The 17251-nt window shown below is 37.4% G+C and overlaps 1 protein-coding gene across 23 annotated transcripts in view; it reads left to right on the top strand.

Moving 5' to 3' along the window:
- lmo7.L (LIM domain 7 protein L homeolog) overlaps window positions 1-17251 on the top strand; it is a 111554-nt gene that overhangs the window by 83839 nt on the left and 10464 nt on the right. For 16 of the 23 annotated variants that reach the window (XM_041580789.1, XM_041580788.1, XM_041580790.1 and 13 more), the window contains 9 exons: window positions 1611-2253; window positions 4054-4326; window positions 5498-5612; window positions 6220-6381; window positions 8457-8617; window positions 8948-8990; window positions 13054-13110; window positions 16239-16264; window positions 16463-16567. In XM_041580789.1, the coding sequence (XP_041436723.1) occupies window positions 1611-2253; window positions 4054-4326; window positions 5498-5612; window positions 6220-6381; window positions 8457-8617; window positions 8948-8990; window positions 13054-13110; window positions 16239-16264; window positions 16463-16567 (1585 nt within the window). Of the gene's footprint in view, window positions 1-1610; window positions 2254-4053; window positions 4327-5497; window positions 5613-6219; window positions 6382-8456; window positions 8618-8947; window positions 8991-13053; window positions 13111-13243; window positions 13286-16238; window positions 16265-16462; window positions 16568-17251 lie in introns of all 23 variants that reach the window. The other 7 variants (XM_041580794.1, XM_018244697.2, XM_018244705.2 and 4 more) reach the window with 5 other exon arrangements.

The raw sequence follows: 17251 nt of genomic DNA, 5'->3' as shown, positions 1-17251 counted from the left end.
TCCATATATTGCAATATATTTAAGCTGGCCAACTACGTCAAAGTCATCCCATATCTGGCCAGTCCTATGCTCAATTTTCATCTGATTCATTAAGAATTCTATGGTTTAATTATACATTTTATAAAAGGGACGAATACGTTTTACCTGCAACTTACTAGCTGCTTTCAAAGTAAAACTCCCAAACTTGGCTGCCCTTTTATTAGACACCAGTGGGATTTCCCTTGTTTGTATCAAGGGTCACAAACCACAGTGTCTCAGTTGTGTGATATGTTGTATTAAGTAACTACAAACCTACGGGTGAAACAACTCTTCTGATTTATTTGCTTAATCGGTACATCTTTGCAAAAACAAGACCATGCAAATGCTCAGTGTGGTCTGGGCTTCAGTTGGGAGGTTAAGCTTAGGGATCTTCATAAAACATGAACTAACTGCACCAGAAGCCTAATAAAACAAATCATTTATGCTTTCAAAGTTGGCCACAGGGGGTAATCATCTTGTAACTATGCTAAACATCTTTGCAAGACCAAGAATATGCACATGCTCGGTGTGGTCTGGGCTTCAGTTGGGAGGTTAAGCTTAGGGATCATCATAAAAGATCAAAATAGCACAAGTCAAATAATATCTGCCAGAAGCCGATATAGCAAGACTGATTAATAATCAAAATATATAGACTGCACTGGGTTTGGGGGTACAAATCTCTATACGGTTGCCGGCTGCTCTGCAGGGAAACAAACAAAGCTGCTCGAGTTCTGGGAAGTAAAGTGAGGGGTCCTCCCCCTGCCCTTTGAAAGTATGATAGTTTCCCGGCAGAGCTGCTAAGGACTGTTTCCTATCTGCAGCAGTCAGAGCAAGTAAAACAAAGGGGGAATCTTACTGCATACAGTCAGGTTTCTTATAAAAACGGTTGACCTTTTTTAATTTAAAGTATACTGAAAGTGCTTTTAAAGTATATACTATGGCGTGCCTGGCACCTCTGATATTCGTACTCTATGATGTTTGATCATTAAGTTCCTCAATACAGCAACAGAACAGACACAACAATTATAGAATATGTACAACAATACCTTTAAAATTAACAGTTAAGACAAGAAAGCAGGTCCCTGCCCTGTATAGCTGACTAAGTTGGTGTTTAACATACAGGCAAAAATAGGATGTACAAAACTCTGCAAGAAAAGTTTGAATCTTAATTGGGACATGTGTATTGCAAGGTCCTGGATGTCATTCATCCGTAACCCCCCAATGTTTCACGCTTGACATTCAGGGTTTCCCCCTTTGTCAAATTTGAAAACCTGAAACATGTAGTTTATGTTGGAACAATAAAACTTAAATTAAGATGAAGACTCTTCATAAATGTCCGTTCTTTCAATAATTTTTGTTTAAATTAGGGGATATTTTTTTAATATGAATTTCCAGTTGCAAATGTAGGATTTCAGAAAAATTGTATGTACAGTGCTATAAAAATTGAACATGATTCACTATTCATGGAAGTACTACCAGTATATATTGCCCTTTTACCAAAATGTATTTAATATAAATATTTTGCTTTCTAAATTCCAAACAAACCAATTTAAAAGGATTGTAGTAATCATCACATCATTATTTTTGCAAAGGGAAACCCGAAATCAAGATAATTATTACTTGAACAAAGAAAGATCAGAAGACCGGAAAATGTACTCTTCCAATGATGATATTTTTGGTGATGTAAATGTACCATCCAAGCGTATGCTGGAAAGAAGCTATACTGTTGCAGTGGAAGCCCCCTATACCATGAGTAAGGGCACTGCACAGGATACAGCTAATGCCCAGAAAAAGGAAAACAACAGTGGTGTAACATCTGAACTGCCCCCAACATCTCATTCTACAGTTGAAACAGATGGAATTTACTCTTCAAAGGCAAACACCAGTTATGCTGAGCAGGGCCCAGAAAAGTCTGATTTCAAAACATCCAAATCACTGTTTGAAAGAAGTTACACTGTGGAATCTGGCGCACCTTACAACAATAAGAAAGAAACAATTTATTCCGTCACAAGTTATGAAAAGCAGGACAATGGCCCACCTATGAACTCCGGTAGCCTGCTAGGCGAGCAACATTCTTACAGCTCCTTTGTTACAGAAAGTAAACCCATTCCAGGTTTAACTTCTTTGCCAAGAAGTTATCAGAAAAATGATACTTCAAGATTAACGGCAGTAGTTACCCCCAGGCCATTTGGAATTCAGTCAAAGGGAATCACGTCACTTCCACGATCCTTCACAGTAAGGCAATCCAGATTCTAATATTCCAAAAATGTTTTGATACATAAAATGTTGGTTGGATACAATTTTCTAGTGATGATTTATGTAGATAGCGTTGGCCTGGAAATCTTAACGGAGATCCTGACTAGTGCCAAAATAATTTCTTATTTATTTATGTTTTTATGAATAGCATTAGTTGCATATACTGACATTGTTTCTTAATTTTCTCTTCTGAATCATTTAGCATTCATTTCCCCACCATGTTTAAAATGATGATGTTCTACATTACTCACCCCTTACCTCCGTAATGGACAACTCCCAGCTCTCCAGATGTTGTTCAATTACAGCCTCTTTAATTGCCTCCCCCCCATAAGGCATTGTTGTAGTTCAACAACATATAGAGAACCACAAATTACAGTACTCTTTGTGGAATTCCAGCAATTCTTTGTGTTAAACTCAAAAAACTGGATCTGTCAGAATCTGAAATATGCATATTGAAAGACAAACCTTTAATGCATGTAGAATATGTATTTGAACATTTGAACTGTCTTATTTTTGGCCCCAGTTTGGGGGGGCATAATAGTAACCACATTGGGGCTCCAGACAGCATGTAGTATGATATTTCTTATAATATACCCATTTCCACAATGTATGCAACCTAATTCAAAAGCAAGATTGTTTAACTGACAGATATTCATGAAAGTATGGCTTTTCTAAAAGTTGTTAAAACTGTGCATTTCCTTATGTACTATACAATCACTTAAAGTAACATTAGATCATGTATGTGTGAAATGAACCTCATAAAAGGACATATTTCACACTGTTTGGTCCTCAGATAGATTTCTGCTCCAATCTCACTGGCTCCTGGAAGATGTAAAAGGTGTGCATATAAAACTAATGAACACTCCAAGTGTTTGAAAGCACCTAGAAATTATAGGTCTTTTGTATGGTATTTACGAAACTCCTGCTGGAGCCACATTGCTTTGTATATTGAATTATACCTACAATATACACCTTCTGTTTGTCTTTCGTAGTTTAAAAAAAGAGGACCCCCCCCCAATAGCTTGTCGATATTTAGGGCCCTTCTGCATGGGCGATCCATCCTGCATTTAATCCACTGCAGGGGAGCGCAGAATGAAATTAAGGAAAATTAAGCACAGGGAAACGCAGGGCATAACGTCCGCGTGTAAGGGTCCTAAAACTGGTTTAATTTGACAGTTGTCCTAGATGAAACCAGAACCTTGGAGTTAGGTATCTCTGCATGCCTTATTTTAAAGGGGGGCTGCCACCCAGACATAAAAAGCTTTTCACACAAAGCATGAAACCAACATACATAACTGTTAAAAACTTGCATCAATTAGCTGATGTGGTCCTCGATCGCCAAGAAAATTAAACCTGTCCGATCAATATCTGGTTGGTTTTTGGCCTATCAATCGTGGAGACCAATTGGAATGCCCCATTCACGTGTAGATAAGATGCCAAATTGGTCTAAAGGAACGATATCTGCAGCTACAATCTGCCTTTAGACAAAGTGGTGGGGTAGACTTTTGGTTTCACTTTCCATTCTGCACTTCCTAGATGTCACTACACTCCCCACATTTCCCTTCCCTCCCATCAGGTCCCCCATTCTGGTGTATACACAAGATTGTCTTAATAACCATGCCCACAAAATGGCACCTGCCTAATTGTGAATTCCAAGACTGAAGGAAACGAGATTTAAATAATTTTTATATTGAGTGAAGTTTATATTTCTTGATTTTTTTTGTATATATTTGCATTCATTGAATCAAAGACTGAAATAATACTTTATTATTTTTTTAGATGGATGATTCCTCCAAGTATAATGGGGATCTTAGTTCTACAAAGAATAATTCCACATTTAACTCCTACTTTAAAGTTGAAGAGAAACCCAACAGAACTCCACAAAGTAAAGAGGCTGATGAGCCAGATGAAAAGGAAAGCATTAGAAGAAGTATTTCACCTAAACCATTCCCTGTGGTCAGTGCTGCTCCAGAGAAACACATGATTTCAGAATCCGTAAATGTCGCATCTTCTGCAAGAGGGGTAGAACAAACCAATGTTCCAGGGCCACTGGTAGGTTTACTTTTTCTTTCTTGTGTTCTGTTAGCTAGCGAAAGCCTATTTTGTTTATGCATAACTATTTATTGCTTTGTGATAAGAGAAATGTATTTGCTGTATGGTCTGTTTTGTTGTTTTACAAATCAGTCACACAACTTTTAGACCCCTTTAAACACACTGAACGCTAAATAATGAAATATCCTTGATTCCACTCAATAGGACGCATGCACTTTCATTTGAAAGCATACACCTGATTTCTAATAGCTGACAACATATTTTCCTTCATCCTAAAGAGAGCCATATGAACACATATTTAAGATTATCCATTTGAATTGAGTATGTATATTTTTATTTCTATAGCCCTACTTATATTTGCAGCACAGGACATGGTCATGACAATTCATTTTGCTGTGAGTAGGCTTCAGTTTTGTTTGTTTTGCAGACAAGGGCTTTTTGACTCATTGAAGCCCAGCTCACGATAACTTTACTGGTTTGTTTTGCTATTAATTTCATGCCCCTGATATCAGATTTTTTGTCCCATAAAAGTCAGTGATTACTGTATATTTAATAAGGTTAAAATAATCTATCTGCACACTGGGGTCAAATGGCTCTGAGTCTGCATTTTGGTACTTTTTGCTAGGGATGCACCGGATCCAGGATTCGGTTCGGGATTCGGCCAGGATTTGGCCTTTTCCAGCAGGTTTCAGATTCGGCCGAATCCTTCTGCCTGGCCGAACTGAATACAAATCCTAATTGCATATGCAAATTAGGGGCGGGAGGGAAATCGCGTGACTTTTTGTCACAAAACAAGGAAGTCGAAAAATGTTCCCTTCCCACCCCTAATTTGCATATGCGAATTAGGATTCGGTTCGGTATTTGGCCAAATCTTTTGCAAAGGATTCGGGGGTTCGGTGCATCCCTACTTTTTGCACTGGTAATTTATTTGTTTGTCGTAATATTCAAGAGTTGACATTTTAGTTAAATTATGCTCTTTCCAAACTATAGCGTATTACTTGTTTTAATAGACTAGATGGAAATATATGACTTTTACCCGTGCGTTTCTCATGTCAGTAGATAATTGTATCGCTCACTGCTCCCAGCCTCTCTTTTGTCAGTGGATAAGCTTTCCTCTCGCAGGAGTGCAGTGACACAAGATACCCAAGTACTTTTTTTTTCTTTCTTTCAGGACCAGTACAGTGACCTGAGAATCAGCATTAACCAGAAACCTGGAAGCAGCCATGACTTTGGGTTTAAAACAAGCTGGAACAGTGCTGGGGTCTTTGTAAAGTCTGTTGATGTAGGTAGGTAAATCACCTCTTGCTTGGAAAGGCATATTCTCTTTCTCTCAAAATACATTTCCACTGGTATAGTTGGATTAACAGGCTGGTATTTGCACCTGGTAGATCTGAAAGTCAGGGTCCACAATGTGCAGATCATCGGATGCTGTAGAACTCCCACCATCTCAAATGAGGTTGAATCTGGATTGGTGCCTTTTACTCATTTTAAGTAGAGATACAGTATTGTAATACCTGTACAGATAGACTACTTGCACACGCCATTTCGCTATATATATATATATATATATATATATATATATATATATATATATATATATATATATATATATATATATATATATATATATATATATATATATATATATATATATATATAACTGCATGCATAATCACGCAATATTGCAATTAGTATAAATAATCCATTTATCCATAGATTATGCAATTACACCAATTATCCATAGTATAAATAAAGTACTGACTCTCCTATAGGTCAGAATAATTTTAGTTTGTGTTTTATAATTTTCATAATCCAGTTAGACATAATGTTGGATATTTTGACCCTGATTCCCTACCTTTGCAGAGCCCAAATGAATGATAATTTTGTTTATAGGGAGTCCAGCAGAATTTTGTCATCTGCATGTAGATGATGAAATTCTATCTCTCAACGGCACAAAGGTTTCATCAATGGACTACAACCAGTGGGTGGAAACAATGGATCAAGCTGTAGAAACTGGAAACCTATCTATGGATGTCAGGCGATATGGCAAGAATGGTAGGTTCACTAACAATAACATCTCTTCAGATGCGCTGGCTCAGCCTGGACAAACAGGAGACTTTTGCCTTTGTCTACACGATTCTTAGTTAAACTGCTGCACATAATTTTATGCGCAAGGTCTGTGCCTCTGTTTTTATATGGCACTTTGGCAGCTCTGAGGACAAAATAGGCAGAATTTTCTTATGTGAAATGTTCATATAAGAGTAGTGGGCAAATAAAAACACAAAAAGGTTGGGCTCAGTTAATGTAGTGAGCAAATATAGCTATGCTGCTTTTCTTAATAACATTTTTATATATGTGAACACCACATTATTAGGCAAAACATTTTCTATTTAGTAAAATAGATTTAAAATATAACTTAAAAATATTATAAATACTTAAAAATATAATATTTTTAGTACATAGGGACAGCAGAGAAAGTGTGCAGCCAATTGTTTTTACATCTAAAGATCTTCTGGTCAATAATGGTAGTAGGGGTTGTGGTTCTGTAACATCACCATCAGTCTCTTTAATGATCAAATCAGTTTGCAGATGACTTGAATTAAAAAATAAACATTTTGCAGAGATATTGAATTTCATTTTTAAAAATGCAGAAAGATTAGAAAGGCATTGGCTTTCACTTGATTAAAAATATATAACACCAGTGAACGCTTCAAACATAATAATGACTAGAAAAACAGGACTTTATGAGTAACATCATGAAGCCTAAGCTTTTTGTGTGTACTTTTCCATAGAATTGTTTACTAAAGGTGCTAAGGCTGTGGTGTATTGCACTCGTATGCATGGCCTTTATAATAAAACCTCTAACACATCTGGTGTTTCAAGTTTTGCATTTGTTTAGGTGCTGAATGAAGCAAGTTTGAAATAGAAGACATTTTACCTATGCACCATCAGTTTGCCATTGTTAACAAACATACTCACTCCTCATTTTATTTTGAATTGCACCTGTTGCTCCCCACCTATATTCATCTCTTACACAATTAAACAATTGCCCATTGTTCTTCTGCTCTTATATAACATAACATATGCTGCAAGCTTCAAACATACATTTTTTAAAAAGGTTAAATTTAAAAAAAAAAAAAGTTGCAAGAGATTTGAAGCATCTCACGTGCATCATAGTCTGTAACCTTATTAGACAGAACAAAGTAAGCATGGAAAAGACCTTTCTCTATCCCATAAACCGTAAATGCAAACATTACAGAATAAGTAAATATATATTTACAATACATACATACCTCCCTATGTCCGCCTCCAACTACCCACCTTTTCTACATCTCCTAACTATTGGCCTGTCCTGCCCACCAGCATTTTCTACCTCATCATTTCTTAACCCAATCTGAGACCCATCCTGTTCTACCTATCCTTTTCTTCTTCTGCTTGCAGACTTCTCCTTTGCATTGTCTGCACTTGTCTACTCTCTGTTCATACCAATCACATCTCTTCTTCTTGCTGGCCCACCCACTTTTGTCTCCTAACCTTCTCTTCCACTGTCCTCTCCTACCTGTCCCAACTTATCTCTTATTCTGCCTACACGATTCCCCAAATAAACCAGTTTTGTAATGGTGTGGAAGTGAACCCAACTGGCTTGAGTTGATAAGTCTGCAGCCAGCAGCCTGCCTGTAATGCTCCCTGTATCCATAATATACCATTACATAATGTGTGTGCCAATTTGTTGTTGTGCACACAAATATATTGAATAAGAAGCATAACAATTCACACCGTAGAACAGACCAAGGAGAAGCAACAGAACATGCATTTTGTATGTACAAATACACACACACACACTTTCACTCAGTAAGTCTGTGTGAACTAATGTATTGTGAGTCTGAGACATTGTGCTATTGTGTATCTAATAATACAGCTCATTGCATGACTAAGGGACTCTATAACTCACTAATGTGTTTAAATGCATGTCTGGGAAGGTGGTCTTTCTGCAAAAATCTAATACTTTCTGTTATTCTGCTCATTCCTGCTTGCTTCATCACTTTTTTGTTTGTGTCGTCCCATATATTTGTATTTTCATTAACTTTCATACTTGATGTTTGTTGCTGCACTCATTACTTACCAATCAGACTGGGGCAGAGACCCACCTTCCCTGCCATACAAAAGCCATAAAACCCTCAATCTGACCAGTATGGATCCAAAACTTATAGGTTCTCCTGAAAATAAATGGATTGATGCAAGCAGATCACAAAGCACCTCCCTGAAAAAAGACATCCCTGACTCTGGAAATGTAAGTACTCTCCAATTTTCTATCCAAATACTGTAATTTTTCAGATAGGGGTTACATGTAATAATATGTTGAAACCTTTGCTTTATCTCAAAGCAAGGTACTTTAGGAACTGAATTTTTCAAGGTGTTGTGTGTTCCAAGACTTTAACAAGGAAATAAATTCTAAATATACTGTGCAGCTGATTGGTTGTTTCAGAAGTTTACCAGAATGAGATTTTAATTGGCACTGTGAGGTTAAATTGGCTTATTTTAATAAAACCATGAAGGTAGCCAATGTATTTGTATTGAGAGATGCATTGCACCCATATAATCGATTTTTTCTCTCTTTAAGGCAACAAATCTGTTAAATGGACTACAGGATTCTCCACAAAAAGGTATTTATACAGCCATGTACATTAGCCGTGTTACTGTACTGGTTTCCTTATTTTATTTATTACATTAATGATGATACTGTGACAGCATGACTAGCTTGTTTCTATCCCTATAAATTTGCTGTAATTGCTCATGTTTCTGAGGCAGCCACTGATGAACTCAAACTTGTCCAACACCTACCTCCTGCTGAATGGTGGAATTGTAGGCAGTACTTAGAGAGAAATTCACCTGTACTATACCTATCGATGTTCCACTTCATAAGCAACCATGTATCTATTGTGTGGTTCAATATTCTAAAAAATGCAGTTTGGTCGTAGGATTGCAAATAAGGGGCATTCACCTGTACTATACCTATCGATGTTCCACTTCATAAGCAACCATGTATCTATTGTGTGGTTCAATATTCTAAAAAATGCAGTTTGGTCGTAGGATTGCAAATAAGGGGCATTTTTATAAGGGGGTACTTCAACTTTAAATTGACTTTTAGTATGATGATAGTGGTATTCTGAGATAATTTGCAGTTGGTCTTTTTTTGGTATTTTGCTTTTTGTTCAGCAGCACTCCATAAATTAGTGTTTGTGTCATGCATAAAAGGAAATACATCCGCTAACGCTTCTTCATTACATTTATAAATATTCCTGTTATTTTACACAACATTTTAAATTCTTTTGGTGTATCTTGAGATTCCCCATGGTACCCTATATTCTATTTGTTTATGCTGTCAGAGATGTTCCCTCCAGTGCAGGAGTGACGAACAGAGGACTGGCTTTTGTAGCACAGGTATCTCTAGTATAAAACACCAAAAGTCCAGATTAGGCAGTGCATTTTGTAACTTGAGCCTGTTGGTAGATGCTAGGGCTATATGCCTAATGGGCAGGGTATCAATTATAGACAGGGTGGGACACAATTAATGTTTTTGGAACTGACTGCATTTTAGTTGGTAACTTCAAATTACCACTTTTGCTGTGTATTTGTGTTTTGCTTCATGGCTTGTTTATGCCGCTATTGCTTGGAGACAGAAATCCTTTACCCGGCTACCTTACTTAAATATCTCATGAATATAAAGTGCAGCCAACTGATACTTTGGAGACTTCTCTGGTGACATTGTACAGAGGCAACTAGAAGTAGGGTAAAACAATAGCAGTGTTTGGTGCTTCATGCTGCAGTCTCCCTGCTAAGGGAGAAATTCACAATACATTTGTGGAAAAACACTGTATTTATTATTTGCTCAATATACATTTTGAAATTTATTTTTAATATCCGGCAGTTTTTTGCCTTTCTTACACCTTTATGTTCTAGGCATATCTTTATAGGGATATCTTTATCGGGATCTGCAAATTGGTTTGGGATTTGTCTGAATCACAAAACCTTTTACAGTACTGTATTCTGATTTAGTTAGGCCACTCTAAACCAAACGCTAAAGTCACATGACTTAAAGCACTCGAAGTGAAAGCAAATTATATTGTTAAATTGTATTTTTAAAATTCAATAAAATGCATTCTATTAAGGGGCAGACCATTAATATGAAATGAAATCTTGGTTGGGGTTGGCCAAAAATATCATCCTTAATAACTGTTAAATTTCTTCCATATTAATTGGCTGAAAGAACTATTTTACTTGCTAGGCTGAAGATAGACCAGGTGGCTATGATAAAGTGGTAGGCTAGTAGTGCTAGGCTAGTAGTGGGTTAAATGATTCTGCTGTGTTAGTCCAGGTGAAGCAGACAGACAGGAATTTTTGGTACATTTATTAGAACATGGCTTGCTCTTCGCTTAGACAGGAAGGGGAAACAGGAATATGAATCATAAGACAATGGCAAAACAGCAGGAATGCCCTTAACCAAAATGTCCACAAGCAGGTTACTACAGTGACCACCTTAGTTGTGGTTTTAACTTAAAGGGATCCTGTCATCGGAAAACATGTTTTTTCAAAACGCATCAGTTAATAGTGCTACTCCAGCAGAATTCTGCACTGAAATCCATTTCTCAAAAGAGCAAACAGATTTTTTTTTTTATATTCAATTTTGAAGTCTGACATGGGGCTAGACATTTTGTCAATTTCCCAGCTGCCCCTGGTCATGTGACTTGTGCCTGCACTTTAGGAGAGAAATGCTTTCTGGCAGGCTGCTGTTTTTCCTTCTCAATGTAACTGAATGTGTCTCAGTGAGCCATGGGTTTTTACTATTGAGTGTTGTTCTTAGATCTACCAGGCAGCTGTTATCTTGTGTTAGGGAGCTGCAATCTGGTTACCTTCCCATTGTTCTTTTGTTTGGCTGCTGGGGGGGGGGGTGATATCACTCCAACTTGCAGTACAGCAGTAAAAAGTGATTGAAGTTTATCAGAGCACAAGTCACATGACTTGGGGCAGCTGGGAAATTGATAAAATGTCTAGCCACATGTCAGATTTCAAAATTTAATATAAAAAAATCTGTTTGCTCTTTTTGAGAAATGGATTACAGTGTAGAATTCTGCTGGAGCAGCACTATTAACTGATTCATTTTGAATTTTTTTTTTCCCCATGATAGTATCCCTTTAAGATAATTATCCTGGGTCCAAACTTAAAATGTTAAGGATTGCTGTCTTGTAGTATTCATTTATTCTGAATATACGAAAGACCTGATGGAGAGCATTTGTTTCTTAATAATGTTTTCTTATAAAGGGGTAATAGTTATAGTTTAATCCTTGCTACCACCACAATCATGGAACAAACGGTATTTGTTTAAAGGAGAAGGAAAAGCTTTGTGCACTTGGGGGTGCCAAATGTTGGGCACCCCCAAGTGATTGTATTGACTTACCTGAAACCCGGGGCCGGTGCTCCTATCAGCAGAAAACAGCACCGGCCGGGGTTATACCCGTGAGCACCACTGAGCGATCCTGTTCCTTTTTCCTCTTTCTTCGTGCGGCTGCGCATGCGCAGTATAACGAAAAGCCAAACTTTAAGTCTTCCTGTTTAAACAAGCCCCTTCTGTTCCTTGATGCCTGTGTCTCAGGAATACAGATAAGGAGGAATTCATTGTACACGGGAGTAAGATCTAATTATATAACCAGTCCTCTTCCCACAATTGCTTGGAAGCACCAAACGTGTCAGTTCTAGTGTAAATTGAATATTGACCTAATTTCACTTAGTTTCAAAAATGCATCTGTAATGCAGTTCCTATTTAATGGGCTCATGTGGAATGCAAGTGTATGTTGACCCTGTAATCAAAACACTCAAGATCGTTCAATAGGAGACTTGCATGCTTGTCCTGTCTGTCATCCTTTCAGAAAAAATATTATGTGATAAAAATATTACCAAGTGGAAATGCTCAGAATAAGGATAAAGGCCTTTATAGAACACATAAGAAGATGCTTTAACTGTTATTCATGGAGACATGTTTGTGCAGACTATGTGGGCCTGTTCACCTCTTCTGCCGTCCAACTTCTGTGTTTTTCTGTTGTGGTTCATTTGGCACCAGTTGCAGAAACTCCATTCAAGATATACTAGCAACATAAGCAGCTAACACATCTGCATTACTCACACTTTGCTTCTTGAACAAAAATGGGTTCTTTCCTGGTAAGGACAAAAATGGAAAAAAACCTTTTTGTTCAGCATTATATAGCAGTCCCTAATTTTAATTATTAAGGATGTTGTGGATTTCCACAAAGCAAACCAACCATACGTGGCTTGCAACAATGATGTTTCAGTTAAACAGCATGATTTGTTGTTTGGCCAGACCTGCTAACCGAGTACCGTGTGCATGTTATTAAACAGTTATTTTGATCAGTGTTCCCTCTAATTTATCTTTCACCATGTGAGTAGGAGTTGTCTTTTGGGCACACTTTCAAACAACTGTGTGACGTGAGAGGCATGTGGGACTGAATTTTTACTAAATAATGTATTTTCATACAGAATTTCCTAATTTCCTGTGTGCAATTACTATTTGCTGTTGTGAGGGAACATTGATTTGATTGCTAAATATTTTATTTGTAGCATTGCTCTTTTGCTTATCTCCCACTATGTACAGCATTAAATAAAGCAGCAATGCAAGTCACTTGATGTAGATGTTCTGTTTTGTTTTTCAATTAGCATCTGAATCTATTTCATTGAAAAATTATAAAAGAAGGTCGCAGTTTTTTGAGCAAGGTAACAAGAAAACCCTCTACCTCCCCTATCACTAGTCTGCCAGGCATCTTTCACCACAACTAACAATGGTGTTGGGCTCTGAGCCACTTCTCTTTCTGGTGGAAGCAAAATAACATATATGTTCTTTCTTTAGGATCATCTGGTTCTTCTTACAGTTCATGGGTCTACCTATGTGGTAATGGGTGCTGTGTGTTCTCAAACCTACATCTTGCCTTCAAAAATAACCTACACCCCTGTCTGAGAAAAAGCATATAACAGCACAATTGCAAGACTACACAGGTGTCCATTACAAAGTAACAGGACATTACACCTAGAATGGCGTGGTGCAGTAAGATGCATCACATTGAAAGGAGCATGTCCTGTTTGCTTCCTGAATATCTGAAAGGGTAACTATCGTGAAAATGAAAATTTAATACAAGCTTCAGCAGTTTTCTAAATACAATCTATTATTCTGTACCGTTTCTGAAATAATCAAGTTTATCTTCACTTCCTCTTTCATTCTCTCTTCATGCAGGAGTTGGGTGTCATATATTCATTGACAGTTAGATCGATTATATCTTATAGGGGAGGCTTCTTTTGCCCCCTAGAAGATTAGAGTTCACTCTATTAAAATCACCAGACATCATGTCTCTCTACATGCAGGATTTGTGCAAAATGCAGTTATTTTGTTAGATTTAGTTTTTACTGTAATCGGTTATTTGAGTGAGCTCTAAAACATCTGCTAGGAAAGGAAGTCCCCTCCCCCCATAAGTTATATTGGATCTAACTGTATGACACCAAACGTCTGCAAGAAGACAGAATGAAGAGAAATAGATGCTGAGAGGGGGGGATAGTGAAGATCAACTTGATTATTTCAGAAACAATGCAGAATATTTAATTGATTGTATTTAGAAAGTTTCTTATTTCAGTGTGATGAAGCTTATATTCAATTTTCATTTTCGCGTCAGTACCCCTTTAATAAACTGCCAATTCAGAACAGCGCTCTATGCATCCCATGGATTTGTACCTCAGCCTGTACATGGACTCCATTACTGTATGTATTACAGTATGCTAAAATATGTCACTTGTAGCTTATGTGGTGTACCCATAAATAGGGCTGTGTAGTGTACTGGTTGGGACAGTGTCAAATGATGCAATTTTGAATGTTTATACCCCAGCATTTTATAGCTTATTGCTCAGAATTGCCCCTCCATTCATTTCAATAGGGATCACCTTAAAATGCCGGAAATGTGCCAGTGAGGATCGGCAAAATGCTCAAACATCCTGTGTCATTGCCTTTGTTGTGTTTATGTAATGTAAAAACAAAGGTGCAATATTTGCTACAGGTGTAGTCACTTGCAGCAACCAATCAGCAGGTAGCATTTATTGAGTGAGGCTGCACTGAGAGAATATTGGCCCGAAAATGCAAAAGGCTGATCATATGTCTCTGAGGATTGTACACCCAGTGTGACCTTGGCCTAAGGGACGCAGGGTGAATAGAATTCTCTGTTCTACATTGTAAGAGACTTCATGGTGCCCACTAGCTGCCTTGGGTGAAGTGGAACTTTGAACTGGGAGTTTTAAACTGAGTTTAGTGGTTGGATTATTTATAAATCTATAATCCCTAATCGGCAAATGCGTCTGTTTTATTGTGACATAATAGATTCAAGTTATTTTCAGTTCCTACAAGGGAACACCATATTAGGCATTGTTTATAGCTTTCTGCATATTATCCAAACTGAGCATTAAAGTTTTACGTCATTTCTAGATGTTTAAATCCCATGTTTAAACTCGCTATAAAAAATCTATCATGTATGTCCTTCGCAAATTGGCCAAATATGCAGGGGAATGCTGTTTGTATGGCTTTTTCTGTTGTGCTTGCCTTTCATTGCATGCTTCCTAATCTGTATGTCTTTGTTTGCTATCTATCATTGTGTGTGTTGTCTGTAACATGCATGCTTTTGTTGTATTCTTGCACTTTGATCAGGTGTGTCCAACCTGAAGCCTGACCTGTACAGCTGCTTTTCTACTGCAAGTCTACTTGCAATCCAGCGGCTTTCTGAGGCTGATGGGAGCTGTATTCCACTTAGATTCTTCTGATTTTTATTCTCTAAATAGTGTATATGTTGAACATATTCTGTTACACTAAGAGTAAAGAAGATGTAAGACATGTCTGTTTCTGAGAACTTTTTTAGGGTGGTGGCAGACAGGAAGATTAGTCGCCCAGCGACAAATCTCCTCTTCTGCGGGCGACTAATCTCCCTGTACTGCCTTCCCGCCGGCTACAACTTTTTGAGGCAACTCCGGGCGACTTCGGATATGTGAATCGATCCCACAAACGATTCATATTTTAGCCAGTAGGGGGAGATTAGTCACCCGCAGAAGAGATTTGTTGCTGGGCGACTAATCTCCCCATCTGCCACCACCCTGAAGTTATATACTTATTTTCTTTTGATCTTATATTGTTATAAACAAATAGATGCTCTGCATTCATATTTGCCAGTATATTAAACCAACCCTTGTGGCTATAAACATTTTATAGTATCACATAGCTTTTGCCTGTGTTGTGAAATGTTATTTATTTGTATTATAATACACAAGACATGCATATCCTGTAAATATCCTTATAAATGGTGTTTAGTGATGTCACCAGTTATAATTGGTGCTTAGTGATGTAATTTCTGTCACATGACTCACTGAAACCTGTGTATTATACTAGGTATACAAGTTCCTTCGACCTTGTGCTTGTATGTGGCCATGGAACTCCTCAGTAATTTTAATATCCTTATATGTTACAATAGGGGATGCTTTAGTCACTATATAGTTTCATGGCTTCTCTAGAGTATTTCAGTACCATTTGTTTTGTGGATACCATCACAAACACAAACCTCTCCTGGGTGGAAGGGTTCAGTTACTGTCTAGATGTATAGACAGTAGGTTTATATTTATTCTTCAAACTATTTTTAAACTTTCACATCTTCGCTTGTTCAGAACTGCATTAGAACACACAAGATCATATATTCCACAGGACATTACAGAGATTATATATCAGTCACGTCAATCCATTTTATATTCTGTAAGTGTTGTGTTTGAGAATTGTCCTTTCCTTGTCATGATATTGTTTTCTTTTGTTTTCGACCAACTAACAGGAAGTTCGGATTCTTCATTACTTGATGTAAGTAACTTCTCTCTACTCCTTATAGAAATAGCACTATTGGATTCCTTGTAGAAATAGCACTATTGGATTGTGTTTATCTGCCTGCAACATTACTGCTAAAAACACGCATAACATTTCAGGCATAGTCAAGGAGCAGTAAAACTAACAATCAGAATGTCCTTTTTTTTTTTTGTTAATATTATTTTTTCATACCAGATGCCAGTTCCTTCAATTAATGTTTCAACACACCGGTCTTGGGATCCAGAAGATGAACGAAAACGTCAGGAAAAGTGGCTTCAGGAACAAGAACAAATTCTGCAGGTAGAAACCAGTGAAGCTTAGAAGACTTTGTATTTTATCTTTAGTTACTTAAGTGAAAGAGTTTCTTGCATGGGCCAAAATAACATGAGTATTTTTTTCGCTGGGCTTCTGTACCAGTACCTATACGGCAGCCCTTGGTAGCTAAAGTTCCTACTGTATATAACAGAGCACCTTGCTGGGATTGATGTGGGTATATTAAGTACCCTGCTTCCAATAGCTTGTCACTATGTACAACAATATTATAAAGGTACCAAGAACTGCAAATGCGCTTCACAATGCCATACACAGCAGCAGATGTTTTTGTGTGTATGGGCCATGAAAATAGAGTATAAGGTGCGTGCAATGCTGTGGAGAGAAGCTAAACCCACTTTGGCAATCTAAATCCACTTTTAAATGCCCCGCCCATTACAGTCTGCTTAACTTAGTGTACAAGTTTTTAGGGAGAAGACAGTGACAGCCTGGAGCAACACATCCAAGCAAGGCTAATAAACCACCTGTTTGCTACCAGTATTGCTTACCTGACTGGTCTCCAATACAAATTTCTACTTTCTATTAACACTATCGTACCTCAGATACACGGATACACTGGTGAAATGGATTTCTTGATTTTATAAAAATCAATATGAGAATGGGAAAATTCATCTATTACTGTCATATTTTTTTGATGTACTGAGAAAATATTTT

The sequence above is a fragment of the Xenopus laevis genome, chromosome 2L (genome assembly GCF_017654675.1).
Source record: "Xenopus laevis strain J_2021 chromosome 2L, Xenopus_laevis_v10.1, whole genome shotgun sequence".
NCBI lineage: Eukaryota > Metazoa > Chordata > Amphibia > Anura > Pipidae > Xenopus > Xenopus laevis.
Note: the sequence above shows the minus strand (reverse complement) of the source record. Positions and strands in the feature narration are given on the sequence as shown.